At 51.3% G+C, this 23,933-nt stretch overlaps 2 protein-coding genes across 2 annotated transcripts in view; one reads left to right on the forward strand and one right to left on the reverse strand.

The window, feature by feature from the left end:
- KLB (klotho beta) overlaps positions 1-14,019 on the forward strand; it is a 31,093-nt gene extending 17,074 nt beyond the window's left edge. The window contains exons 3-5 of the mRNA XM_038753315.1: positions 2,420-2,688; positions 6,683-7,826; positions 12,747-14,019. Of these exons, the coding sequence (XP_038609243.1) occupies positions 2,420-2,688; positions 6,683-7,826; positions 12,747-13,114 (1,781 nt within the window). The 3' untranslated portion in view covers positions 13,115-14,019. The remainder of the gene's footprint in view (positions 1-2,419; positions 2,689-6,682; positions 7,827-12,746) is intronic.
- A 3,468-nt stretch (positions 14,020-17,487) lies between these two features.
- RPL9 (ribosomal protein L9) lies at positions 17,488-23,654 on the reverse strand. The gene is made up of 8 exons (XM_038753225.1): positions 23,636-23,654; positions 23,396-23,456; positions 20,423-20,538; positions 20,101-20,196; positions 19,173-19,305; positions 18,573-18,653; positions 18,209-18,325; positions 17,488-17,563 (listed from the first exon to the last, which is right to left on the reverse strand). Exons 2-7 carry the CDS (start codon positions 23,439-23,441, stop codon positions 18,219-18,221), a joined length of 579 nt encoding a protein of 192 aa, XP_038609153.1. The 5' UTR covers positions 23,442-23,456; positions 23,636-23,654; the 3' UTR covers positions 17,488-17,563; positions 18,209-18,218.
- Between the last annotated feature and the right edge of the window lie 279 nt (positions 23,655-23,933).

Below are 23,933 nucleotides of genomic sequence, written 5' to 3' on the forward strand. Positions count from 1 at the left end.
GCTCTGCACATAGTAAGCGCTCAATAAATACGATTGATTGATTGATTGACAGTCCCTGATTAGCTTGTATCTACCTCAGGGTCTAGAACAGCGCCTGACACGTAGTAAGTGCTAAACAAAAAGCATCATTCTAGACTGTGAGCCCACTGTTGAGTAGGAACTGTCTCTATATGTTGCCAACTTGGACTTTCCAAGCGCTTAGTACAGTGCTCTGCACACAGTAAGCGCTCAATAAATACGATTGATTGATTGATTGATTGATTGTACTTCTCAGGCGCTTAGTACAGTGCTCTGCACACAGTAAGCGCTCAATAAATATGATTGATTGATTGATTGTACTTCCCAAGCGCTTAGTACAGTGCTCTGCACACAGTAAGCGCTCAATAAATACGATTGATTGAGTGATTGATCGATCATAGAAGGGGCACGGAAGCAGAAAGAGTAGGTGAGCCTTGCGGGACAGGAACCGATTTTCTTGTATCCACCCCAGCGCTTAGTACAGTGCCTGGCACATTGAATGTGCTTAACAAATACAAAATTTGAATGTCAGGCACATGGCTAAGCGCTTAATAAATACCAGCACTCTTATCATCATTATTATCATCATGAAGTGAAGTGACTTGCCCAAGGTCGCCCAGCAGACAAGCAGCAGAGCTGGGATTAGAACCCAAGTCCTTCTGACTCCTGGGGCTGTGCTCCCCCCACCATTCATTCCTTCAATCGTATTTATTGAGCGCTTACTGTGTGCAGAGCACTGTACTAAGCGCTTGGGAAGTACAAGTTGGTAACACATAGAGACGGTCCCTACCCAATAGCGGGCTCACAGTCTGGAAGGGGGAGACAGACAACAAAACAACACATATTAACAAAATAAAATAGAATAGTAAAGTCTAGAAGGGGGAGGCAGACAACAAAACAACACAGATTAACAAAATAAAATAGAATAGTAAAGTCTAGAAGGGGGAGACAGACAACAAAACAACACAGATTAACAAAATAAAATAGAATAGTAAAGTCTAGAAGGGGGAGACGGACAACAAAGCAACACATATTAACAAAATAAAATAGAATAGTAAAGTTAAGGGGGAGACAGACAAAACAACACATATTAACAAAATAAAATAGAATAGTAGTCTAGAAGGGGGAGACAGACAACAAAACAACACATATTAACAAAATGGAATAGTAAAGTCTAGAAGGGGGAGACAGACAACAAAACAACACACATTAACAAAATAGAATAGTAAAGTCTAGAAGGGGGAGACAGACAACAAAACAACACAGATTAACAAAATAAAATAGAATAGTAAAGTCTAGAAGGGGGAGACAGACAACAAAACAACACATATTAACAAAATGGAATAGTAAAGTCTAGAAGGGGGAGACAGACAACAAAACAACACAGATTAACAAAATAAAATAGAATAGTAAAGTCTAGAAGGGGGAGACAGACAACAAAACAACACATATTAACAAAATAGAATAGTAAAGTCTAGAAGGGGGAGACAGACAACAAAACACCACAGATTAACAAAATAAAATAGAATAGTAAAGTCTAGAAGGGGGAGACAGACAACAAAACAATGCATATTAACAAAATAGAATAGTAAAGTCTAGAAGGGGGAGATAGACAACAAAACAACACATATTAACAAAATAAAGTAGAATAGTAAAGTCTAGAAGGGGAAGACAGACAACAAAACAACACAGAGTAACACAATAAAATAGAATAGTATAGTCTAGAAGGGGGAGACAGACAACAAAACAACACAGATTAACAAAATAAAACAGAATAGTAAAGTCTAGAAGGGGGAGACAGACAACAAAACAACACATATTAACAAAATAGAATAGTAAAATCTAGAAGGGGGAGACAGACAACAAAACACCACAGATTAACAAAATAAAATAGAATAGTAAAGTCTAGAAGGGGGAGACAGACAACAAAACAACACACATTAACAAAATAAAATAGAATAGTAAAGTCTAGAAGGGGGAGACAGACAACAAAACAACACATCTTAACAAAATAAAATAGAATAGTAAACTCTAAAAGGGGGAGACAGACAACAAAACAACACATATTAACAAAATAAAATAGAATAGTAAATACGTACAAGTAAAATAGAGTAATAAATCTATACAAACATATATCCAGGTGCTGTGGGGAGGGATGGGGAGAGGAAGGAGGGGGCTCAGTTTGGGAAGGCCTAGGCCCAGGTGCGTTTTCAGGTTGGTTTGGGAGAGGCGTTGGGTCCTCAAACCGTCCATTATCATCAATCGTATTTATTGAGCGCTTACTGTGTGCAGAGCACTGTACTAAGCGCTTGGGAAGTACAAGTCGGCACCATATAGAGACGGTCCCTACCCAACAGTGGGCTCCCAGTCTAAAAGTCCATTCCGTCTTTGGTTCCTGCAGCGATCAAACGCGACGCCGTCCGGGTGTTTGGCTACACGGCCTGGTCCCTGCTGGACGGCTTCGAGTGGCAGGACGGCTACAGCACCAGGAGGGGTCTGTTCTTCGTGGATTTCAGCAGCCAGAAAAGGGAGAGGAAGCCGAAATCTTCCGCCCGCTACTACCGCCAGATCATCCACGCCCACGGCTTCGTGCCCGAGGAGTCCCCGGCCGGCGAGCCGGGCCCGCCGCCCTGCGACTTCTCCTGGGGGGTCACCGAGTCCGTCCTCAAGGTAAGGGACCGGGCCGGCGGCCAACGAGCGTCTACCGCGCGCAAGGTACGTTAAGGAGTAAATCAGACCCGCTATCGCTTGTCCTCGGGGGGTGTCCAGTCTCAAAGGAGGCCTGGGAGGGTGTGTGACTGGGCGGAAACGCGCACCTGTAGTCCGTCCCGCTGCGGCTGACCCACATTTTGCGGCCGCAGACGATCCGTCTCTAGTCAACCCACACCTGTAGATGATGCACCTGTAGACAATCTGCCTGTCAATCAATCAATCAATCAATCGTATTTATTGAGCGCTTACTGTGTGCAGAGCACTGTACTAAGCGCTTGGGATGTACAAGCTGTCCACAGACAGTCCTCCGACCCGCACCCCTCCACGATCCCAGATGCATACCTGTTGACGATCCATCCCTGCCCAACTCACACGGGCAGAAGGAGAAGCTGCTGTGGCTTTGTGGAAAGAGCTGGGCTTTGGAGTCAGAGGTCACGGGTTCAAATCCCAGCTCTGCCAACTGTGTGACTTTGGGCAAGTCACTTCACTTCTCTGTGCCTCAGTTACCTCATCTGGAAAATGGGGATTAAGACTGTGAGCCCCCCGTGGGACAACCTGATCACCTTGTAACCTCCCCAGCGCTTAGAACAGTGCTTTGCACATAGTAAGCGCTTAACAAATACTAACATTATTATTGGCAATGGCAGATTCCCGCGGGGCGAGGCTCATCTATCCTAGTTGGCATTTCTCTAAGTTCTTCCTCAAAGAGCTACATCAACGCGGCCCTTTGTCCCGTCTTGTTTTTAAGAAGGCTGGGGTTTGATCCTGGGTGTCACTTAGCGAGGAATGGCTGCCCACTGTACCACTCATCAGCTGTGTGACCTTGGGCAAGTCACTTCACTTCTCTGGGCCTCAGTTCCCTCATCTGTCAAATGGGGATGAAGACTGTGAGCCCCACACGGGATAACCTGATTACCCTGTATCTACCCCAACGCTTAGAGCAGTGCTTGGCGCGTAGTAAGTGCTTAATAAATACCAACATTATTATCGGAGAAGCAGCGTGGCTCAGTGGAAAGAGCCCGGGCTTTGGAGTCAGAGGTCACGGGTTCAAATCCCGGCTCCTCCAATTGACAGCTGTGTGACTTTGGGCAAGTCACTTCACTTCTCCGGGCCTCAGTTCCCTCATCTGTAAAATGGGGGTGAAGACCGTGAGCCCCACGTAGGACAACCTGGTGACCTTGTATCTACCCCAGCGCTTAGAACAGTGCCTGGCACACAGTAAGCGCTTAACAAACACCATCATTATTATACCACTAATCAATCAACCAATCCGTGGGATTTACTGAACGCTTTTTTTTTTTTAAGGTATTTGTTAAGCACTTACTGTGTTCCGGGCTGGGGTAGAGACAAGTCCCTGTCCCACATGGGGCTCACTGTCTTAATCCCCATTTTCCAGAGGAGGTAACTGAGGCCCGGAGAATTGAAGCGACTTGCAGACAAGTAGCGGACTCGGGATTAGAACCCCCCATCCTTCCCACCCCCATCCTCTTCCAGTAAATAAATAAATGATGGCATTTTGTTAAGCGCTTACTATGTGCAAAGCACTGTTCTAAGCGCTGGGGGGGGAATACAAGGTGATCAGGTTGTCCCACGGGGGGCTCAGTCTTAATCCCCATTTTACAGATGAGGTAACTGAGACTGAGAATAATAATAATGGCATTTATTAAGCACTTACTATGTGCAGAACACTGTTCTAAGCGCTGGGGAGGTTACAAGGCAATCTGGTTGTCCCACAGGGGGGCTCACAGTCTTAATCCCCATTTTACAGATGAGGCAACTGAGACTGAGAAGTGAAGTGACTTGCCCAAGGTCACACAGCAGACAAGTGGCAGAGCTGGCATTCGAACCCATGACCTCTGACTCCGAAGCCCGGGCTCTTTCCACTGGGCCACGCCACGATGTGCTTAGTACTGGGCTCAGTGGAAAGAGCACGGACTTTGGAGCCAGAGGTCATCATCATCATCAATCGTATTTATTGAGCACTTACTGTGTGCAGAGCACTGTACTAAGCGCTTGGGAAGTACAAGTGGGCAACATATAGAGACAGTCCCTACCCAACAGTGGGCTCACAGTCTAAAAGGTCATGGGTTCAAATCCTGACTCCACCACCTGTCATCATCATCATCATCATCAATTGTGTTTATTGAGCGCTTACTATGTGCAGAGCACTGTACTATGCGCTTGGGAAGTACAAATTGGCAACATATAGAGACAGTTCCTACCCAACAGTGGGCTCACAGTCTAAAAGGGGGAGACAGAGAACAAAACCAAACATACTAACAAAATAAAATAAATAGGATAGATATGTACAAGTAAAATAGAGTAATAAATATGTACAAACATATATACATATATACAGGTGCTGTGGGGAAGGGAAGGAGGTAAGATGGGGGGATGGAGAGGGGGAGCTGACACTTGTCAGCTGTGTGACTTTGGGCAAGTCACTTCACTTCTCTGGGCCTCCGTTCCCTCATCTGTAAAATGGGGATTAAGAGTGTGAGCCCTCCATGGAACAGCCTGATCACCTTGTAAACTCCCCAGCGCTTAGAACATAGTAACATAGTAACATAGAACATAGCTTTGCACATAGTAAGCGCTTAATAAATACCATCGTCATTATTAGTAGTAGTACAGCGCTCTGCGCGCGGGCAGCGCTGGATAAACGCCACCGATGGATTGATTCCGGGAATGATGAGGCAGAAGGATAAAGATGGGGATCGCCAAAGCTTAAGGTCCGGAGGGTCCCCGCCGCCCTGGGCTCACTCTGCGGCCCCCACTGACCCGGGACCCGTCCCCAGGGTTGCCCCCGCTTCGGGCCCAGTCCCCATTCCCCCTTTTAGACTGTGAGCCCACCTTTGGGTAGGGACTGTCTCTAGATGTTGCCAACTTGTACTTCCCAAGCGCTTAGTACAGTACTCTGCACATAGTAAGCGCTCAATAAATACGATTGATGATGATGATGATGATGATTCCCGCTCGGGTGGAGGCGAGCGGGGCGCCCGGCACGCAGGCGGGCACCCCGCCGACCCGGTTACCCTTCCCCGCTCACCGCCGGGGCGCCGTCCCAATTGTCAGCTGCGTGACTTTGGGCAAGTCTGTGCCTCAGTTACCTCATCTGTAAAACGGGGATGAAGACCGTGAGCCCCACGTGGGACAACCTGATCACACCGCATCCTCCCCAGTGCTTAGAACGGTGCTTCCCACATAGTAATCACTTGACAACCGCCATCGTTATTATTTCCAGAGTCCCCATTTCAGGTGGCTGCTTCTCCTGGGGGTCGGACAGAAAGCATTATGTGTCTATAATTTTTTAAGCGCTTAGTACAGCGCTCTGCACACAGTAAGCGCTCAATGGATACGATTGTTGATGAAGCCCGGGCTTCGAGGCTGTCCATCACCTCGCCCCCTCCTACCTCGCCTCCCTTCTGTCCTTCTACAGCCCAGCCCGCACCCTCCGCTCCTCCACCGCTGATCTCCTCTCCGTACCTCGCTCTCGCCCGTCCCGCCATCGACCCCCGGCCCACGTCATCCCCCGGGCCTGGAATGCCCCCAATCCCTCTGCCCATCCGCCAAGCTAGCTCTCTTCCTCCCTTCAAGGCCCTGCTGAGAGCTCACCTCCTCCAGGAGGCCTTCCCAGACCGGGCCCTTTCTTTCCTCTCCCCCTCGCCCCCCTCTCCATCCCCCCCATGTTACCTCCTTCCCTTCCCCACAGCACCTGTATATATGTTTGTACATATTTATTACTCTATTTATCTTACGTGTACATATCTATTCTATTTATTTTATTTTGTTAGTATGTTTGGTCCCGTTCTCTGTCTCCCCCTTTTAGACCGTGAGCCCTGTGAGCCCCTTTTAGACTGTGAGTACAGTGCCCTGCGCATAGTGAGCGCTCAATAAATGCGATTGACGATGATGATGCTGATGATCGATGATGCCGCGTGTCTCCGTCCAGGCCGAGGCGGGGGCCTCCTCCCGGCAGTTCCACGACCCGCGGCTGTACCTGTGGAACGTCACGGGGGACGGGCAGCTCCGCCCGGTGCCCGGCGCGACCCTGAAGACCCGTCCGGCCCAGTGCACGGACTTCGTCAGCATCAAGACCCAGCTGGCCCTGCTGGCGCGGACCAGGGTGACCCACTACCGGTTCGCCCTGGACTGGTCCCGGATCGTCCCGGGCGGGCGGGCGGGCGGGGCGGACCCCCAGGCCCTCCGCTACTACCGCTGCGTGCTGCGCGAGGCCCGGCGCCTCAACGTCTCCTGCATGGTCACCCTGTACCACCCGACGCGGGCCTCCGTGGGCCTCCCCGCGCCCCTGCGGCGCGCGGGGGGCTGGCTGAGCCCGGCCACCCCCCGGGCCTTCCGCGACTACGCCGAGCTGTGCTTCCGCCGGCTCGGTGACCTGGTCAAGCTCTGGATCACCATCAACGAGCCCAACCGGCTGAGCGCGGTGTACGCCGCCAGCGGCAACGCCACGTACCGCGCGGCCCACCACCTGCTCCTGGCCCACGCCCTGGCGTGGCACGCCTACGACCGGCGCTTCCGGCCCCGCCAGCGCGGGGCCGTGTCCCTGGCCCTGCACTCCGACTGGGCCGAGCCGGCCAACCCCTTCGCCGCCTCGCACCAGGCGGCGGCCGAGCGGCTCCTCCAGTTCGAGGTCGCCTGGTTCGCCGACCCCATCTTCGGGCCGGGCGACTACCCGGCGGCCATGCGGGAGTACATCGGCGCCAAGGCCCGGCGCGGCCTGTCCGGCTCGGCCCTGCCCCGCTTCACGGAGGAGGAGAGGAGGCTGGTCAGGGGGGCGGCCGACTTCTACGCCCTCAACCACTTCACCACCAGGTTCGTGGCCCCCGACCCCCGGAACGGCAGCCACTACGCCCTGGACCGGGACGTGCGGTTCCTCCAGGACATCACCCGCCCCAGCTCCCCCGCCGGGCTGGCCGTGCTGCCCCTCGGCCAGCGCAAGATCCTCGGCTGGGTCCGCCGCAACTACGGCGACGTGCCCATCTACGTCACGGCCAACGGGGTGGACGACCCGGCCCCGGAAGACGACCGGCTGCGCAAGTACTACCTGGACCGCTACACCCGGGAGGTTCTCAAAGGTGCGGACGTCGGCGGGTGGGGGGGACGCCCCGCGGCGGGCCCCTCGGGAGAGGGAGGGGAGACGGGGGCTCTGCCGTCGGCTGTGGGGGTCACCGCCCGATGGCCGGGCCTCTAGACCGTAAGCCTGTTGGGGACGGGGACTGCGTCTGTTCTGCTGTACTCTCCCCAGTGCTGGGGACCCACGGTAGGCGCTCAGTAAATACACGACTGAGCCCGACCCCTAGCATGCGGTCGGGGTGGGAAAGTCGCCGTGCGGGGTAACACGCTGACCCGCCACCGATCTCCGCCGCCCTCAGTCGAAACTTGCCGATCTTAGAGAAGCAGCGTGGCTCGGGGGAAAGAGCCCGGGCTTTGGAGTCAGAGGTCGTGGGTTCAAATCCCGGCTCCGCCACTTGTCCGCTGGGTGACTTGGGGCGAGCCGCTTCACTTCTCTGGGCCTCAGCTACCTCGTCTGGAAAATGGGGATGAAGACTGGGAGCCCCCCGTGGGACAACCTGATCACCGTGTAACCTCCCCAGCGCTTCGAACGGTGCTTTGCACATAGTAAGCGCTTAATAAATACCATCATTAAGCGGGCCGGGGGCGCTGAAGGCCGAGCCAATGCCGAGGCTGGGAACTAATCGATCAGTGGTAGTTATCGATCAACATTTGTTGTGCGTTACTCTGTGCAGTGCACTGTTCCAAGTGCTCGAGAAAGTATAATTCAGCCTGACTCAGCCTGACCCTTATGATGTCATCAGGTTGGGGAAGCATCTCGGTAGGATTTGCCGATAACGTCGAATTTTCCGATCTTGAGCAGGCGGGAGGTTCTGAAGGCCGAGCCAATAATAATAATAATGATAATGATAGCATTTGTTAAGCGCTTACTATGTGCAAAGCACTGTTCTAAGAGCTGGGGGAGATACAAGGTGATCAGGTTGTTCCACATGGGGCTCACAGTCTTCATCCCCATTTTACAGATGAGGTAACTGAGGCTCAGAGAAGGTAAGTGACTTGCCCAAGGTCACACAGCAGACCCGGGATTAGAACCCATGGCCTTTGACTCCCAAGCCCGTGCTCTTTCCACTGAGCCACGCTGCTTCTCTAAGCTGCCGTAAGCTCTAGCTGCTTCTCGGAGCCACTGCTGAGAGGGGTATCGATCAATCAATCAATCAATGTGACATTTATTGAGCACTCACCGCGCACGGAGTGGTGGCTCTAAGTGCTCGGGAAAGCATAATGCGACCGAGTTGGTAGACGCGAACCCTGCCCACAGGGAGCTTCAGTCTGTAGTGGGAGACGGACATTGAAATTTCCCCCTTTTAGACTGTGAGCCCACTGTTGGGTAGGGACTGTCTCTATGTGTTGCCAATTTGTACTTCCCAAGCGCTTAGTACAGTGCTCTGCACATAGTAAGCGCTCAATAAATACGATTGATTGATTGACTAGGAATTGGGGAAATACAGAGCAGTGCAGATAAATCGGCCTGAGCCCCGTGATGCAGTCGGGGTGGAGAAGGGTATCGTTCGATCAATCAGTCCATCAAGCAAGCGATGGTAGTTATTTAGCCCTCACTGCGTGCAGATTACTGTCCTGAGCGCTTGGGAAAGTACAGAGTTGGAAGACGCGGTCCTTGACCACAGGGAATTTAGAGTTTGAGAGGGGAAGACAGACATTAAGATAGATTAGGGATCGGGGGAATAACAGAGCGGTGACCCGGACGACGCTGCCGAACGGGGAAAAATGGTCCTGTTTCCCGCCGGTGGCAGCGGCGGGAGGGATTGAAGGCCAAGCCAGTGCCGGGTGTTAGCGAGGCAGGGCCGGGGCCGTGACCGGGCATTCCGACTTGCGGGCATTACGCCAGGCCGGCCCAGGAGCCGGAATTAATTGGGCTCCGGCAGCCGTACGGGCACTGACCCCTGCCCGGCCACTGATTCCTTGGAACCTGCCGGGGCTGAATGCGAGTAACGGCGACCTCGTCTCCTTTCCCCGCAGTTTAGTCTTCCCAGCCGGTACCGGCTTCTTGAAAAAGCTGGCGAGGTGGGGAACGGTCCTGGAGGGTGGGACTGGTGGGAGCCTGACCTTTTCCGAGGAAAAAGGGAGAAAGAGCCGCGGTCCACGGCCCAACCGAACCTCTGCCTCCCATCCCATAGAGAAGTAGCATAGCCTAGTGGCTAGAGCACGGGCCTGGGTTCTAATCTGGCTCCGCCACTTGTCTGCCGTGTGACTTTGGACAAGTCACTTCACTTCTCTGGACCTTTGTTCCCTTTAGCTGTAAGTGGGGATTAAGCCTGTGAGCCCCACGTGGGACGGGGACTGCGTCCAACCCGATTTGTTTGGACCTACCCCAACGCTTAGTACAGCGCCTGGCACATAGTAAGCGCTTAACAAAAACCATTTAAGGGGAAAGCAGCGTGGCTCAGTGGAAAGAGCCCGGGCTTTGGAGTCAGAGGTCGTGGGTTCAAATCCCAGCTCCGCCACTTCGCTGTGTGCCTTTGGGCAAGTCACTTAACTTCTCTGTGCCTCAGTGACCTCACCTGTAAAATGGGGATTAAGATTGTAAGCCCCACATGGAACAACCTGATCACCTTGTAACCTCCCTTAACAAAAACCATTTAAGGGGAAAGCAGCGTGACTCAGCGGAAAGAGCCCGGGCTTTGGAGTCAGAGGTCGTGGGTTCAAATCCCGGCTCCGCCACTTCGCTGTGTGCCTTTGGGCAAGTCACTTAACTTCTCTGTGCCTCAGTGACCTCATCTGTAAAATGGGGATTAGGATTGTGAGCCCCACATGGAACAACCTGATCACCTTGTAACCTCCCTTAACAAAAACCATTTAAGGGGAAAGCAGCGTGGCTCAGCGGAAAGAGCCTGGGCTTTGGAGTCAGAGGTCGTGGGTTCAAATCCCGGCTCCGCCACTTCGCTGTGGGACCTTGGGCAAGTCACTTCACTTCTCTGTGCCTCAGTGACCTCATCTGTAAAATGGGGATTAAGATTGTGAGCCCCACATGGAACAACCTGATCACCTTGTAACCGCCCCAGCGCTTAGAACAGCGCTTTGCACATAGTAAGCGCTTAACAAATGCCATCATCATCATTTAAAAAAAAAAAAAGGAACTTATGATCTAGAGGAATTCACCTGGCCCGCCTTGCAGAGGGAGTCTCTCTGCGACCCCTCTGCTCAAGTCCATCCCAGGCTATTTATGTACGTTTTACTTTTCTTTTTTACGGTATTTACTATGTGCCAGGAACAGTACAAAGTGCTGGGGCAGATACAAGGTAATGAGGTTGGACATAGTCCTACACTCTGTGCTCCCAGTCTTAACCTCAATTTGACAGGTGAGGGAACTGAGGCCCAAAGAAGTGACTTGTGTCACGCAGCACACAGACGGCAGAGCTGGGATTAGAACCCAGGTCCTTCTGACTGCCGAGCCTGTGCTCTTAGCCACTGGACCACGCCGCTTTCTCTACAATTGCACAGTTGGAGAACACAAACCAGCCATTCCTAAATGTCACCGCCTTGGACCGTCCGGGCAGGGATGGTGCTAGCCGGCAGACATCTCCCTGACAGACTCGGCACCAGACCGATGTGGATGTTTAAAAACCCGGTAAACCACTCAGGCGATCCACACCACCGAGGGCCCGGAAGGAGCAATGGAGAAATATAAAAATAAAAGAAATGCTAGCATAGGTCCCGGCAGGGCGGCAGGGCACCTCTTCGATATGTAAAAACAGCACCAGAAATAGATATAATGGCAGCTTTCAGCCAAAACCGGGCTTTCTCCTAACATTACAGTGCTTATCTGTACTTATTGAGCGCTTACCGTGTGCAGAGCACTGTACTAAGCGCTTGAGAGAGGACGATACAACAATAAGATGAGAGAAGCAGCGTGGCTCAGTGGAAAGAGCCCAGGCTTTGGAGTCAGAGGTCATGGGTTCAAATCCCAACTCCACCACTTGTCAGCTGGGTGACTTTGGGCCAGTCACTTAACTTCTCTGGGCCTCAGTTCCCTCATCTGGAAAATGGGGATGAAGACTGTGAGCCCCACGTGGGTCAGCCTGATTGCCTTGTAACCCCCCCAGCGCTTAGAACAGTGCTTTGCACATAGTAAGCGCTTAATAAATGCCATTATTATTATTATCGATGCCAAGTCCTTATCTACTACGGCAGTGGAAAGCAACATTGCTGTGTGACCTTAGGCAAGTCACTGAAATTCTCGGGGCCTCAGTTTCCTCATCTGTAAAATGGGGGTTCAATACCTGTTCTCCCTCCTCCTTAGACTGTGAGCCCACTATTGGGTAGGGACTGTCTCTATATGTTGCCAATTTGTACTTCCCAAGCACTTAGTACAGTGCTCTGCACATAGTAAGCGCTCAATAAATACAATTGATTGATTGATTAGACTGTGACCCCCACGTGAGACAGGGATTCTGGCCAACCTGCAACCTGATTAACTTTTATCTGCCCCTGTGCTTAGAACAGAGTTTGGCACATAGTAAGCACTTGACAAATACTATAAAAACAACAAACATCCCGCCACCCCCCGCCCCAAAAAACCAACTTACATTCCTTAGAGTATAAGGGACGGTTTGGTGGAAATGGGCAATTTTTTCAACTCTCCTAGCTGAGGAGTTGGGGCTCTATTCCCTCTTCCCATTCTCCTTCCATCCCTGCAACAGAGCTCTGGGTCCAGGGAATGAGCTCTGATGGGCAAAACGGAGGCCTCGGGTCACTGCTACCATTTTTAAGACATACCCTGCCATGTGGCATCTACAATGCCATCTGTATGACCCCCCAAATTGCCGTGCCCCTCTGAACAGCCCCCCGGATCAGGATGGTGGGAAGAGTTTATCACACCCTTTCATCAGTTGCGCCCTTTCCGTTGGTCTATTTTTACAGTTCTGCCCTGATTAAAGCCACTTGTCCACCCTTTCTCCCCTCAGCATCCCAGATCGACAAAATCAACGTTAAAGGTTACTATGCGTTTAAACTGACGGAAGAAAAATCTAAACCCAGGTTTGGATTCTTCACCTCGGACTTTAAAGCCAAGTCCTCGATCCACTTTTACAACAAGCTGATCGGCAGCAGGGGCCGGCCGGAGCCCGGGTGCGGACCGGCTCCCCCGGGTCCCGAGTGTGCCTTCTGCTCTTTCCTCGGCCAGAGGAAGTCGCTGATATTCTTTGGGTGCTGCCTGATTCTGTCTACCCTGGTCCTGTTGCTGACCGTCATCACGTTCCACAAGAGGAAGAGAAGAAAACCGTCCCTCCACGCGCAAAGCCGGCATCTCGCCCCCGTGCCCGGGAAGCTCTGAGCTGAGCGGGCCCGGTGAGGGCGAGGACGGTTCAGGACGGACGTCGGACCGGGCCCCTCCTGGACTGCCCATCACGAGGCAAGTCGGGGAAATTGTCGGTACCGAGGCTCGGGGCTGACCTGGGCCTTTCTCCTAAAAACCGTGGTCGAGTCTCCCACCGACCGGAAACTCCATTTTTCACCGGCCCGAGGCAGGGAGATGGATGGACCCTGCGCTTTGTTCTCCCTCTGTGACGGTCGGGGCGGGGGTGGGCAGGGCAGGGCCTTAGCCGGGTCCTTCTAAAAGAGAACCCACCTACGTGTCGGACCATGTTGCGGATGCTTCTAAGGTGAGCCCTCACAGACTTTTCACTGGACAATTTCTCCTCAGTTCAGGTTACGGGGCTTGGGGCCACAGGTTGCCGACTTCTCGTTCTGGGGACCGGGATGAGAAGAGGGCGGGGAGGATGGGCATCGAGAGGAGGCAGACTTCAAAGGGATTACTGGCCATTGAGCCACCACACTGGGGCTTTTCAGCCCCAACGAGAAACTCTCAGGTCAGGCCAGAGTCCACCTCCTTAACCGTGGGGGGACACGGGCCCCAAGGAATCGGCACCAGGAAGCAGATGAGGTGCACATTCTCTTTCCCTTTTTCTCTCCCTCCGCCTCCACGAAACCAAGAAGCGGTAACAATTCTTCGCAACCCGTAGTTTCCCAGTTGACTTCTAAGCTCGGGAAGCCTCAGAATAGAAGTCAGGTTGCTCCTGGAGAATTTGAGACGGGTTCCGTCGGGCAATTTTTACAGTTCTGACATGATTAAAGCCATTTCTCCACCCATCAGCATCCCAGATCGACAAAGACTAAGACTATGAACCCTATTTGGGGCAGGGACTGTGTCCAACACAATTTGCTTGTCTTCTAGACTGTGAGCCCGCTGTTGGGTAGGGACCGTCTCTATATGTTGCCAACTTGTACTTCCCAAGCGCTTAGTACAGTGCTCTGCAAACAGTAAGCGCTCAATAAATACAATTGAATGAATGAACGCTTGTATCTATCCCGGCACTTAGTACAGTGCCTGGCACAAAGTAAGCGCTTAACAGATACCATTACAAGCAAAGATTCCAGCGCAGACCTGTAATGGACCTCTCCCTGCCCTGACTTCCTAGTGAGGTACAAGGAACAAGGACCAGGACCAACACTTTTGGAAAGGAATTCTGCTCTGGAAATCCACTGAGATGTCAACTATAGTCCCTCACCGCTCTGCAGAAAACAAGACTCCCCCACAACTGATCTGGCACCACAAATTCTGCCCAACTTTCCAGGTTTCCTTGCATTTATTGAGGCTAAATGGGAAATTTTGATTTAAGAAACTGCTATCACTAGGGAAAGTTAAGTATACTTAGTAAAGTAATATTGGTATTTGTAGAGCACCTGCTGAATATAATGCGCTGTACCAAGTGGTTGGGCACGTACAACAGAAGCACAGGACATGGATTGTACAGTTGAATACAGAGAAGGGCTGAGAATGGGAGTGTTAGAGGTATCGGCGAAATAATGCAACTTCATGTCTTGTTGGAGGTGGGCTTCGAACAAGGGCGGTCTTTCTGATTTGGGGTTGTGCTTGGGAGACTTGTATTTTACACCACTGCTCAAATCACATGCAAGAATTCCTGCTTCCCGCCTGGGCACTTTTAAGAGATGCTTAGTTATTTTCACCAGCAGATGCTGAGTGCTTAGAAATGCTGCAATAAAATTGTTTGGCCTCTCTGGAGTGTGCTTGTTTTTGAACAATGTAATTTATGCCAAATGTGATAATTGGGGGACAGAAGTGTCATCAACACTGGCTTAAACCTTTGACACCAGTTCTACTTTAGGGAGAAACCAGAAATTCATGTCGAACAAGGGCGGTCTGTCTGATTTGGGGTTGTGCTTGGGAGACTTCTATTTAGGAAACCTACATCACTGCTCAAATCATGTGCGAGAATTCCTGTTTCCCGCCTGGGCACTTTTAAGAGAGATGCTAAGTTATTTTCACCAGTAGACGCTGAGTGCTTAGAAATGCTGCAATAAAATTGTTTGCTTGAGTGTGCTTGTTTTTGAACAATGTAATTTATGCCAAATAAAATAATTGGGGGACGGAAGTGTCATCAACACTGGCTTAAACCTTTGACACCAGTTCTACTTGGGGAGAAACCAGAAACTCAAGGTCCGAATGACTTTATTTCAGACCACTTGATGTGGTTCAACCTAGTGGCTAAGCAAGGATGACCCAAGACCAGCCGGGGCCTAGCTGGTGGCCAAGGGGACTGATTAGCCAGTTGGAGCTCTTGCTTCCACTAATAATGGTTTTTGTTAAGCGCGTAATATGTGCCAAACACTGCTAAGTGCTAGGCTGGATACATGGTGACCAGGTTGTCCCACGTGGGGCTCATATTTTACATAGGGTAGCTGAGGCCCAGAAAAGTTTAGTGACTTGCCCAAGGTCACACATCAGACAAGTGGCGGAGCTAGGATTAGAGCCCATGACCTTCTGACTCTCGGGTCTGTAGTCCATCCACTGAGCCACATTGCACACAGCAAACATTTGGTTAGTGCACTCTGCATAGACTGGTACATGACTGAGGAAAGGAGGAGGTGCAAATGGGGCAGACTGAGCATGGAAATTAGCGCCTAAAAATGGTGTTGGTTAAGTGCTTACTATGTGCCAGGCACTGTACTAAGTGGATAAAAGCAAATCGGGGTGGACATAGTCCCACTCCGGCATAAGGCTCAGTCTTAATCCCCATTTTACAAATGAAGTAAATGAGGCACAGAAGTGACATGCCAAGATCACACAGATGAGTGGCAGAGCGGAGATTAGAACCCATAACCTTTTGACTTCTGGCCCTGTGCTCTATCCACACTGCTTCGCCTCTAGACTCTGAGCTCCTTGAGGGCAGGGGACGTGCATACCAACTGTTATGTCTGCTCCCAAGAGCTCAGTACAGCGCTCACTAAATATTACTGATTGAGCCTCCCCTTGGCCTTTCAGGCATGCTCATCTCTGGAGACTCCCTTCTTCAGTTCCCATCCCAGTCTTAAAATGCCTAGGCCAGTTGGTCTTCCCCACTCCTCTCCCTCCCATCCCTCCACCACTTGCAACCCCCAAGGTTGCAGGCCTGTGAGACGGGAAGGATGGTAGTGCCGGGACAGTGACGGGAAAGTCAGGGAGAGGGCAGGGTTTGGGAGGGAAGATAAGGAGTTCAGTCTTGGACATACTGAGTTTTAGATGGCGGGCAGACATCCAGATGGAGATGTCCTGAAGGCAGGAGGAGACCCGAGCCTGAAGAGAGGGGGAGACAGCAGGGGCAGAGACAATAATCAATCGTATTTATTGAACGCTTACTGTGTGCAGAGCACTGTACTAAGCACTTGGGAAGTACAAGTCGGCAACACATAGAGACAGTCCCTATGCAACAGCAGGCTCACAGTCTACAACAGCTCCCTTTGCACGCTGAGGTTCACACTCATTGCCTTTTTAAAAATGGTACTTAAGTGCTTACCGTGTGCCAGGCACCGTACTAAGGACTGGGGTAGTTATGAGCCAATCAGGCTGGCCATGGTCCATGTCTCACGTGAGGCTATCTTAATCCCCATTCAACAGATCAATCAATCAATCGTATTTATTGAGCGCTTACTATGTGCAGAGCACTGTACTAAGCACTTGTACTAAGATGCGGTGACTGAGGCACAGAAAAGCTAAATGACTTGCCCAAGATCACACACAAGTGGCAGAGCCAGGATTAGAACCCAGGTCCTGGCTTCCAGGCACTACGCACGACGCTCTGGAAGAGACTTAGAATTACACGAAGATGTTAACTGTAACCACTGCAGGTAATGGTCTTTTGTTACACGGAAGTAATCTCTGGGATAAAGCCCACCTGACCTTTCAAAAGCAGTCATTTCTCCTTGGCAGAAATCCTTCTTCGGGTGGTTAACGGCGGCTCCGATGAGGAAAATATCAGACCATTTTCTGAGAGGCTTTGTTCAGCTCAGCGAATTTTACCTTCTCTCCAGGACAATCTTGCGGGGAGTGGTGAGTTGCGAAAGGAGGAGGCCGGAGCTGGCTTCCTCGCTTTTCGCCAAGATCGTCCCCACTCCGACTCAGCATCATCCAGTGTGCAACTGAGTCGGGTGTTGACGGTACAAGCCTCCCCCTCCAGAGACCTTAGCCCCTCTTAACGCTTCTAAAACACGTAAAACAACATATCCACTACCGCTGACGGTCGGCTCCAAAATCTAAAGCCTGTAATTCCTGCTGTGGCAGCAGTCCCCACAGCCCTGGCCTATGAAATGGGGCCCTGGGGGAAGTTGGTGATGGAACCCATTCGTTCTGGAGAAAGACTGTACAGACGGTCAGAGAGCGACTAATATTTTATTGTATCTTTGATCACAGATCAAGTTTTAGGCCATGTTAAACGGACTCCAGCCACTGCGGAAACAAAAAAAAAAACGGGAAAAATATGCTTACGATTTTTTTTTAACACACTGCATTTTGGGAAGCATGCAAGTGGACATAGCCAAGAACAAAAAAGGGTCATCACCATCTAACCCAGGTATGGTTGACGAAGGCTAGCTGGGCACTGTCAGTAATCTCAGCACTACCTTGCTCAGAAGAGCTGCTTCATTCATACTTGTACCACCATCCTGCTTTTTATCCGCAACCCCCAAAACAGGGGCCAACTGGGTGGGGAATTCAGCCTAACGCTAAAGGGAGCAGGAGAAGAAATAAGCGCTCAATAAACACAAGACTGAATGAATTAAATGAGGAAAGAAGACCATCTTTTACTCGCATTACACTTTCCCACGTGTGCTACATACCACGGGCACTCATTGGCCCCCTCCTTCTCCTCCTCCTACCCTGGGCCAGTCAATATTTATATTAAACCCATACAAAGTGACAGGGAAAGCGGGTGGGCAAGATGGGAGTGACCCCTCACCCACCTTGACCAGGGGAGCGTGAGCCACGGATGCCTCTAACACAGCGGCCCGGCCCCGGCGGGCAGCCCGCCTTCCTCCTCCGTCACACCTCAAGGCCCCGGCGTTCAACCCGAAAAGCAGCAATCTTGCCACCCACCTGCGGTAGCTTATTCATCGGCTTGCTGTACGGTTCCTTTCTCGGAGACGTAGATACCGTCCAAAAATTTCCTGATATCCTTGTTTTTTACTGTTGTGGCCTGCTGGATCAGGGCGGCTGTAAAGACACAAGACGGAAGATTAGAAAGCGGCACGAACGACGCCCAAGTCGGCCATTTCCCTTCGCTTTGAAAGCGCTTCATACCGATGTATTCTGAGAAGACAGTGATGACAGCTCCAGCACAGCTAGCCAACATGTACTTCCCAAGCGCTTAGTACAGTGCTCTGCACACAGTAATTTGTCTGCCTGCTCACATGCCATCTTTTTTAAATGTGCTAAACCCTAACACTGTGAGTTTACTAACCTGAATTTGACACCAGTTCAATGTCATTTCCCTCAAGAATCAACTCGTCTTTCTGGGCTTGCGATACAGCGCAGGCAACACCTGGACAAAAAGGACAAAATTCAGTCATTTTTCCACAAAGCTCAGTGGTGCAGTACAAGAGAAACTCAACGCTCACTATCCAAGGCCTCCCACCCCAAAATTACATAATTGACACCCATCATTGGGGCGCAGCTAACGTTCTCTACGTTGTGCCCTGACGTTTCATCGGGAACGACTGATCTCCGGCAGAGGAGTGGCTTGATTCCTTCTGCCAAACTGCCTCCCACGGTAGCAAAGACCACCCGCCTCGTTCCGTCCCCTCCCAAGCGATTGGAAGCTGCTTGTTAGAAAAACTACAGTCAAGCGTGGATAGACCTGACGGTCCGATTTGGGACCGATGATCCCGTGCGATGATGATGGGAATACAATACTCCACCGCCCAAAGACACCCCCAACCCCTGCTATGAAGAACAAGCTCAAACCACTGCATATGGACATGAAGAAAAACAAGTTACCCGCCCCTTTTGAACAGGAAAATAAAGTACCGAAAGCCGAGCTCAATTGTCAGCGTTTACATACCTGCCCGCATGCGCACCCGGCGAATGTATTTCTCGCCCAGAAAGTTTCGGATCTCCACGAGTGACCCGTTCTCCTGAATCACCACGTTGATGGGAAAGTGGGCATACACAGACCTCATTTTGTAACGGAAGCCCTGCCACCAAGACGAGAAATTAGCAACAGAGAAGCTGAGGACCAAGACTAAAGAAATGATTTCCCTCTGAGAGCTCTCCCCATCCCATCTCCCGTACGCTGTTCTCCCACTACAACCCAATCTGCATACTTTGCTTCTCTAATGCCAACCTCCTGCCGCCGGGCCTCCATCTCTCCCCAAGTCCTCCCCTTCCCTCATACCTGACGTCCCCCCGACTCTCCCCACCCTCAAAGCCTTAATAAAAGCACAACTCCTTCAAGACGACTTCCCCAAATAAGCCCTCATTTCCTCTACTCCCTCTCCCTCCTGCATCGCCCTTGCATTTCGATCCTTTTACGCACTTGATATTCACACCATCCCCACGGCACTGACGGACATATCCGTAACGGATTTTAATGTCTATCTCCCCTTCGAGGTTGTAAGCTTCTACCGCTGTTACGCTCTCTTGAGCACTTAGTACAGTGCTCTACAAGCACACAACACAGCAGAATTTGACGATACCATCGATTGATTGGGTATGGAACTCCCCAAACTGAGAGGGCGGAGACCCAGGTTCTAATCTTGGTGACTTGCCTGCGGGACACCTTAACCAAGTCACTTCTCTGGGCCTCAATCTCCTCTTTGAAATGCAGGTGAAATATCCGTCTCCCCTCCCCAATCTGACTAGTGCTTAGCACTACGTTTGGCAGAATAAGCGCCCCTTACACTCATGACTCCCCATCTTGCCCCTCAAAATGAAACCCCGGTACTGAGGCCTGCCCGCCCCCAAAAATAGTGAACTTGAGCCTCACTCACCAGCGTGACCCCCTTGATCATGTTCTGCACATGACTACAGATGGTGCGGACGGTGGCGAGTTCCTTCCTGTTCCCCCACCATTTGTCAACACGGAGCTGTAACAAAGCAAAGGCTCAGGAGGCAAAAACCGGACACGATTCTCCTTCCCTCTTACCGGGAAGATTTTCATCTTGAATTCGGAGCAGTTCGTCGGAAGCATTTTGTCCCGCAGAATCCTCAGGTATTCTACCACCGCCAAGGGCATCACAATCCCATCGCCAGTGGGACCTTCCCCCTCACTCCCCACGCCCACCCCAATCGATCCAAGCACCCGGGCCTCACCTTCTTGCGCCTCTTGCCCAGGAGACTGAGCTCCACGTTGATGTGGTTGAAATCTCTGCGCAGGGAACCCCGGGGTCCCTTCACGATGACCGTGCGGCCCTTCAGGACGATGTCGACTGTGGGAGAGGAGGAATGACCAAGCGCCGCTATGAAACTCCTTGGGGGCCGGGCTCACGTCACCCAACTCTACTGTGCTCTCCTAAGTGCTCAGTACAGCCCACAGCACTCAGTAACTGCTCAATAACTCCCAGTGACCGACCGATCCATCGGTCAATTGAATTTACTGAGCTTTTACTGGGTGCAAAGCACCGTACCAAGCGCTTGGGAGAGTACCACGTAACGACACGCTCCCTGCCCACAACCAATTTAAAATCTAGAAGGGGAGACGGACATTACTATGAATGACGAACAGAAGCGCTGTGGGAGGAGTGAATAAGGATGCAAGGGTGACACAGGAAAATGTGAGATTAGAGGAAAAAGAGGGGTTAGTCGGGGAAGACCTCTTATAGGAGATGCGCTTTTAATAATTCATTTCATTTACTCAATCGTATTTATCAAGTACTTACCGTGTGCAGAGCTCTGTTCTAAACAATTGAGTACAATATAATAGACACATTCCCGGCCCAAAAAAGAGACTACAGACGGGAGACAGATGTCAATATAAACAAATAAAATCACAGACATGGAATTGAGTGCTGTGGGGCTGGGAGAGGGAATAAAGGCAGCAAGTCGAGGCGATGCAGAATGGGGTGGAAGAAGAAAAAAGAAGGGTTTGGTCAAGGAGGGCCTCTTGGAGGTGGCCCTTCAGTCGCCCCATAGCACTTGTGTATATTTGTACATATTTATCATTCTATTTATTCTCCTAATGATGCACATAGATCTACAATTCTATTTACCTATTTTGATGCTGCTGATGCCTGTCTACTTGTTTTATTTTGCTGTCTGTCTCCCCCTTCTAGACTGGAGTCCGCTGTGGGGTAGGGACCGTCTCTATATACTGCCGACTTGTACTTCCCAAGCGCTTGGTACAGTGCTCTGCACACAGTAAGCACTCAATAAATATGATTAAATGAATGTAAGACTTTGAAAGTGGGGGGGGAGGAAGTGATGATTCTGTCGGGTATTTAGAGAGAGAAGATGGAGAGACTGTAGAAGAAGCGTGGCTTAGTGGAGAGAGCCCGGGCTTGGGCTTGAGAGTCAGAGATCACGGGTTCTAATCCCAGCTCCTCCACTTTTATTCAATCGTATGTACTAAGCGCTTGGGAAGTACAAGTTGGCAACATATAGAGACGGTCCTTACCCCACAATGGGCTCACAGCCTAGAAGGGGGAAACGAGACAACAAAACAAGTAGGTGTCAGTATCACCACTTGCCAGCTGTGTGACTCTGGGCAAGTCACTTCACTGGGCCTCATCGACCTCATCTGCAAAATGGGGATTAAGACTGTGAGCCCCCCGTGGGACAACTTGATTATCTTGTATCCCCCCCCACCCCCCGCGTTTAGAACAGTGCTTGGCACATAGTAAGCACTTAATACCATCACTATTATTATTATTCACTTCTCTGTGCCTCAGTGACCTCATCTGTAAAATGGGGATGAAGACCATGAGACAGCCTGATCACCTTGTATCCGCCCCCAGCGTTTAGAACAGTGCTTTGCACATAGTAAGTGCTTAATAAATACCATCATTATTATTATTTCTCTGGGCCTCAGTGACCTCATCTGTAAAATGGGGATGAAGACTGTGAGCCCCCCGTGGGACAACCTGATCTCCTTGTAACCTCCCCAGCGCTTAGAACAGGGATTTGCACATAATAAGTGCTTAATAAATGCCACCATTATTATTATTACTCACTTCTCTGGGCCTCAGTTCCCTTGTCTCTACTTCTTTCACTTGTACATATTTATTCTGTTTATTTCATTGTTAATATTTGTTTTGTCTCACTCTTCTAGACTGTGAGCCCACTGTTGGGTAGGGACCGTCTCTACGTGTTGCCAACTTGTACTTCCCAAGCGCTTAGTACAGTGCTCTGCACGCAGTAAGCGCTCAATAAATACGATTGAATGAATGAATCCGTAAAACGGGGACGAAGACTGTGAATGCCCCATGAGACAACCTGATAATAATAATAAAAATGGCATCTATTAAGTGCTTACTATGTGCCAAGCACTGTTCTAAGCGCTGAGGAGGTTACAAGGTGATCAGGTTGTCCCACGTGGGGCTCACAATCTTAATCCCCATTTTACAGCTGAGGTAACCGAGGCCCAGAGAAGTGAAGTGACTGGCCCAAAGTCGCACAGCTGACAATTGGCGGGGCCGGGATTTGAACCCATGACCTCTAGTTGAGGTAACTGAGGCCCAAAGATGTGAAGTGACTGGCCCAAAGTCACCCAGCTGACAATTGGCGGGGCCGGGATTTGAACCCATGACCTCCAGTTGAGGTAACTGAGGCCCAGAGATGTGAAGTGACTGGCCCAAAGTCACCCAGCTGACAACTGGCGGGGCCGGGATTTGAACCCATGACCTCTAGCTGAGGTAACTGAGGCCCAGAGATGTGAAGTGACTGGCCCAAAGTCACCCAGCTGACAACTAGCGGGGTCGGGATTTGAACCCATGACCTCTAGTTGAGATAACTGAGGCCCAGAGATGTGAAGTGACTGGTCCAAAGTCACACAGCTGACAACTGGCGGGATCAGGATTTGAACCCATGACCTCTAGTTGAGGCAACTGAGGCCCAGAGATGTGAAGTGACTGGCCCAAAGTCACCCAGCTGACAACTGGCGGGGTCGGGATTTGAACCCATGACCTCGAACTCCAAAGTCCGGGCTCTTTCCACCGAGCCACGCTGATCACCTTGGATCCGCCCCCAGCGCCTTTACACATAGTAAGCGCTTACCAAGTGCCATCATTATTATTATTATTATTATTACTATTAAGAACGATTATGATGATGTTCCCGTCCCGGCCGTACCGTTGGGCGGGATGTCGACGGTCTGGTTGCTGAGGATGGTCTTCATGGCGCCGCCGGGGCCCTGCGCGGGAGGGGCAATCGGAGGGTGATTGTCGGTGGTGCGTCCGTCCGCCCCCCCGCCGCGGCCATCGGGCGCCCCCCGGGCTCCCCGGGCCCCCGGCCCCCATCCCCGGCCCCCGCCCGCCCGGACGGCCGCTCCAGGAGCCCGATGGCGACCGATTCCCGGGGGCCTCGCCTCACCGCCCCAGCATGGCCGCCCGGCCGCCCGCTCACCTCAGAGCCGAAAGGGGGACCGCCCCCGACGTCACCTATTTGTACGGCGGACGCCAGCGCGCTGACGTCATCGGGCGCGCGCCGACGCCCAGCCCCAACCAGCCCATCCCAGAACATCTCGGCGCTTCGCCGGGCCCCAGGGATCCGACCTCCGGTCGTTCGTTCGTTCGTTCATTCATTCATTCATTCATCCACTTATTCATTCATTCCTTCTCTCTTTCTTTCTTTCTTTCTTTCTTTCAATCTCTCTTTCTTTCATTCATTC

This window comes from Tachyglossus aculeatus, chromosome 10 (assembly GCF_015852505.1).
Source record: "Tachyglossus aculeatus isolate mTacAcu1 chromosome 10, mTacAcu1.pri, whole genome shotgun sequence".
NCBI lineage: Eukaryota > Metazoa > Chordata > Mammalia > Monotremata > Tachyglossidae > Tachyglossus > Tachyglossus aculeatus.

What these genes read in the sequence shown, in the direction of transcription:
- RPL9 (XM_038753225.1), bottom strand. Translation starts at nt 23,441, where the DNA reads ATGAAGACCATCCTCAGCAACCAGACCGTCGACATCCCGCCCAACG. An exon ending in CGTCGACATCCCGCCCAACG is followed by an intron (nt 20,539 to 23,395) that starts GTACGGCCGGGA and finishes CCTCTCCCACAG; the next exon opens with TCGACATCGTCCTGAAGGGC. An exon ending in TGAACTGGTGTCAAATTCAG is followed by an intron (nt 18,326 to 18,572) that starts GTTAGTAAACTC and finishes GTGTCTTTACAG; the next exon opens with CCGCCCTGATCCAGCAGGCC.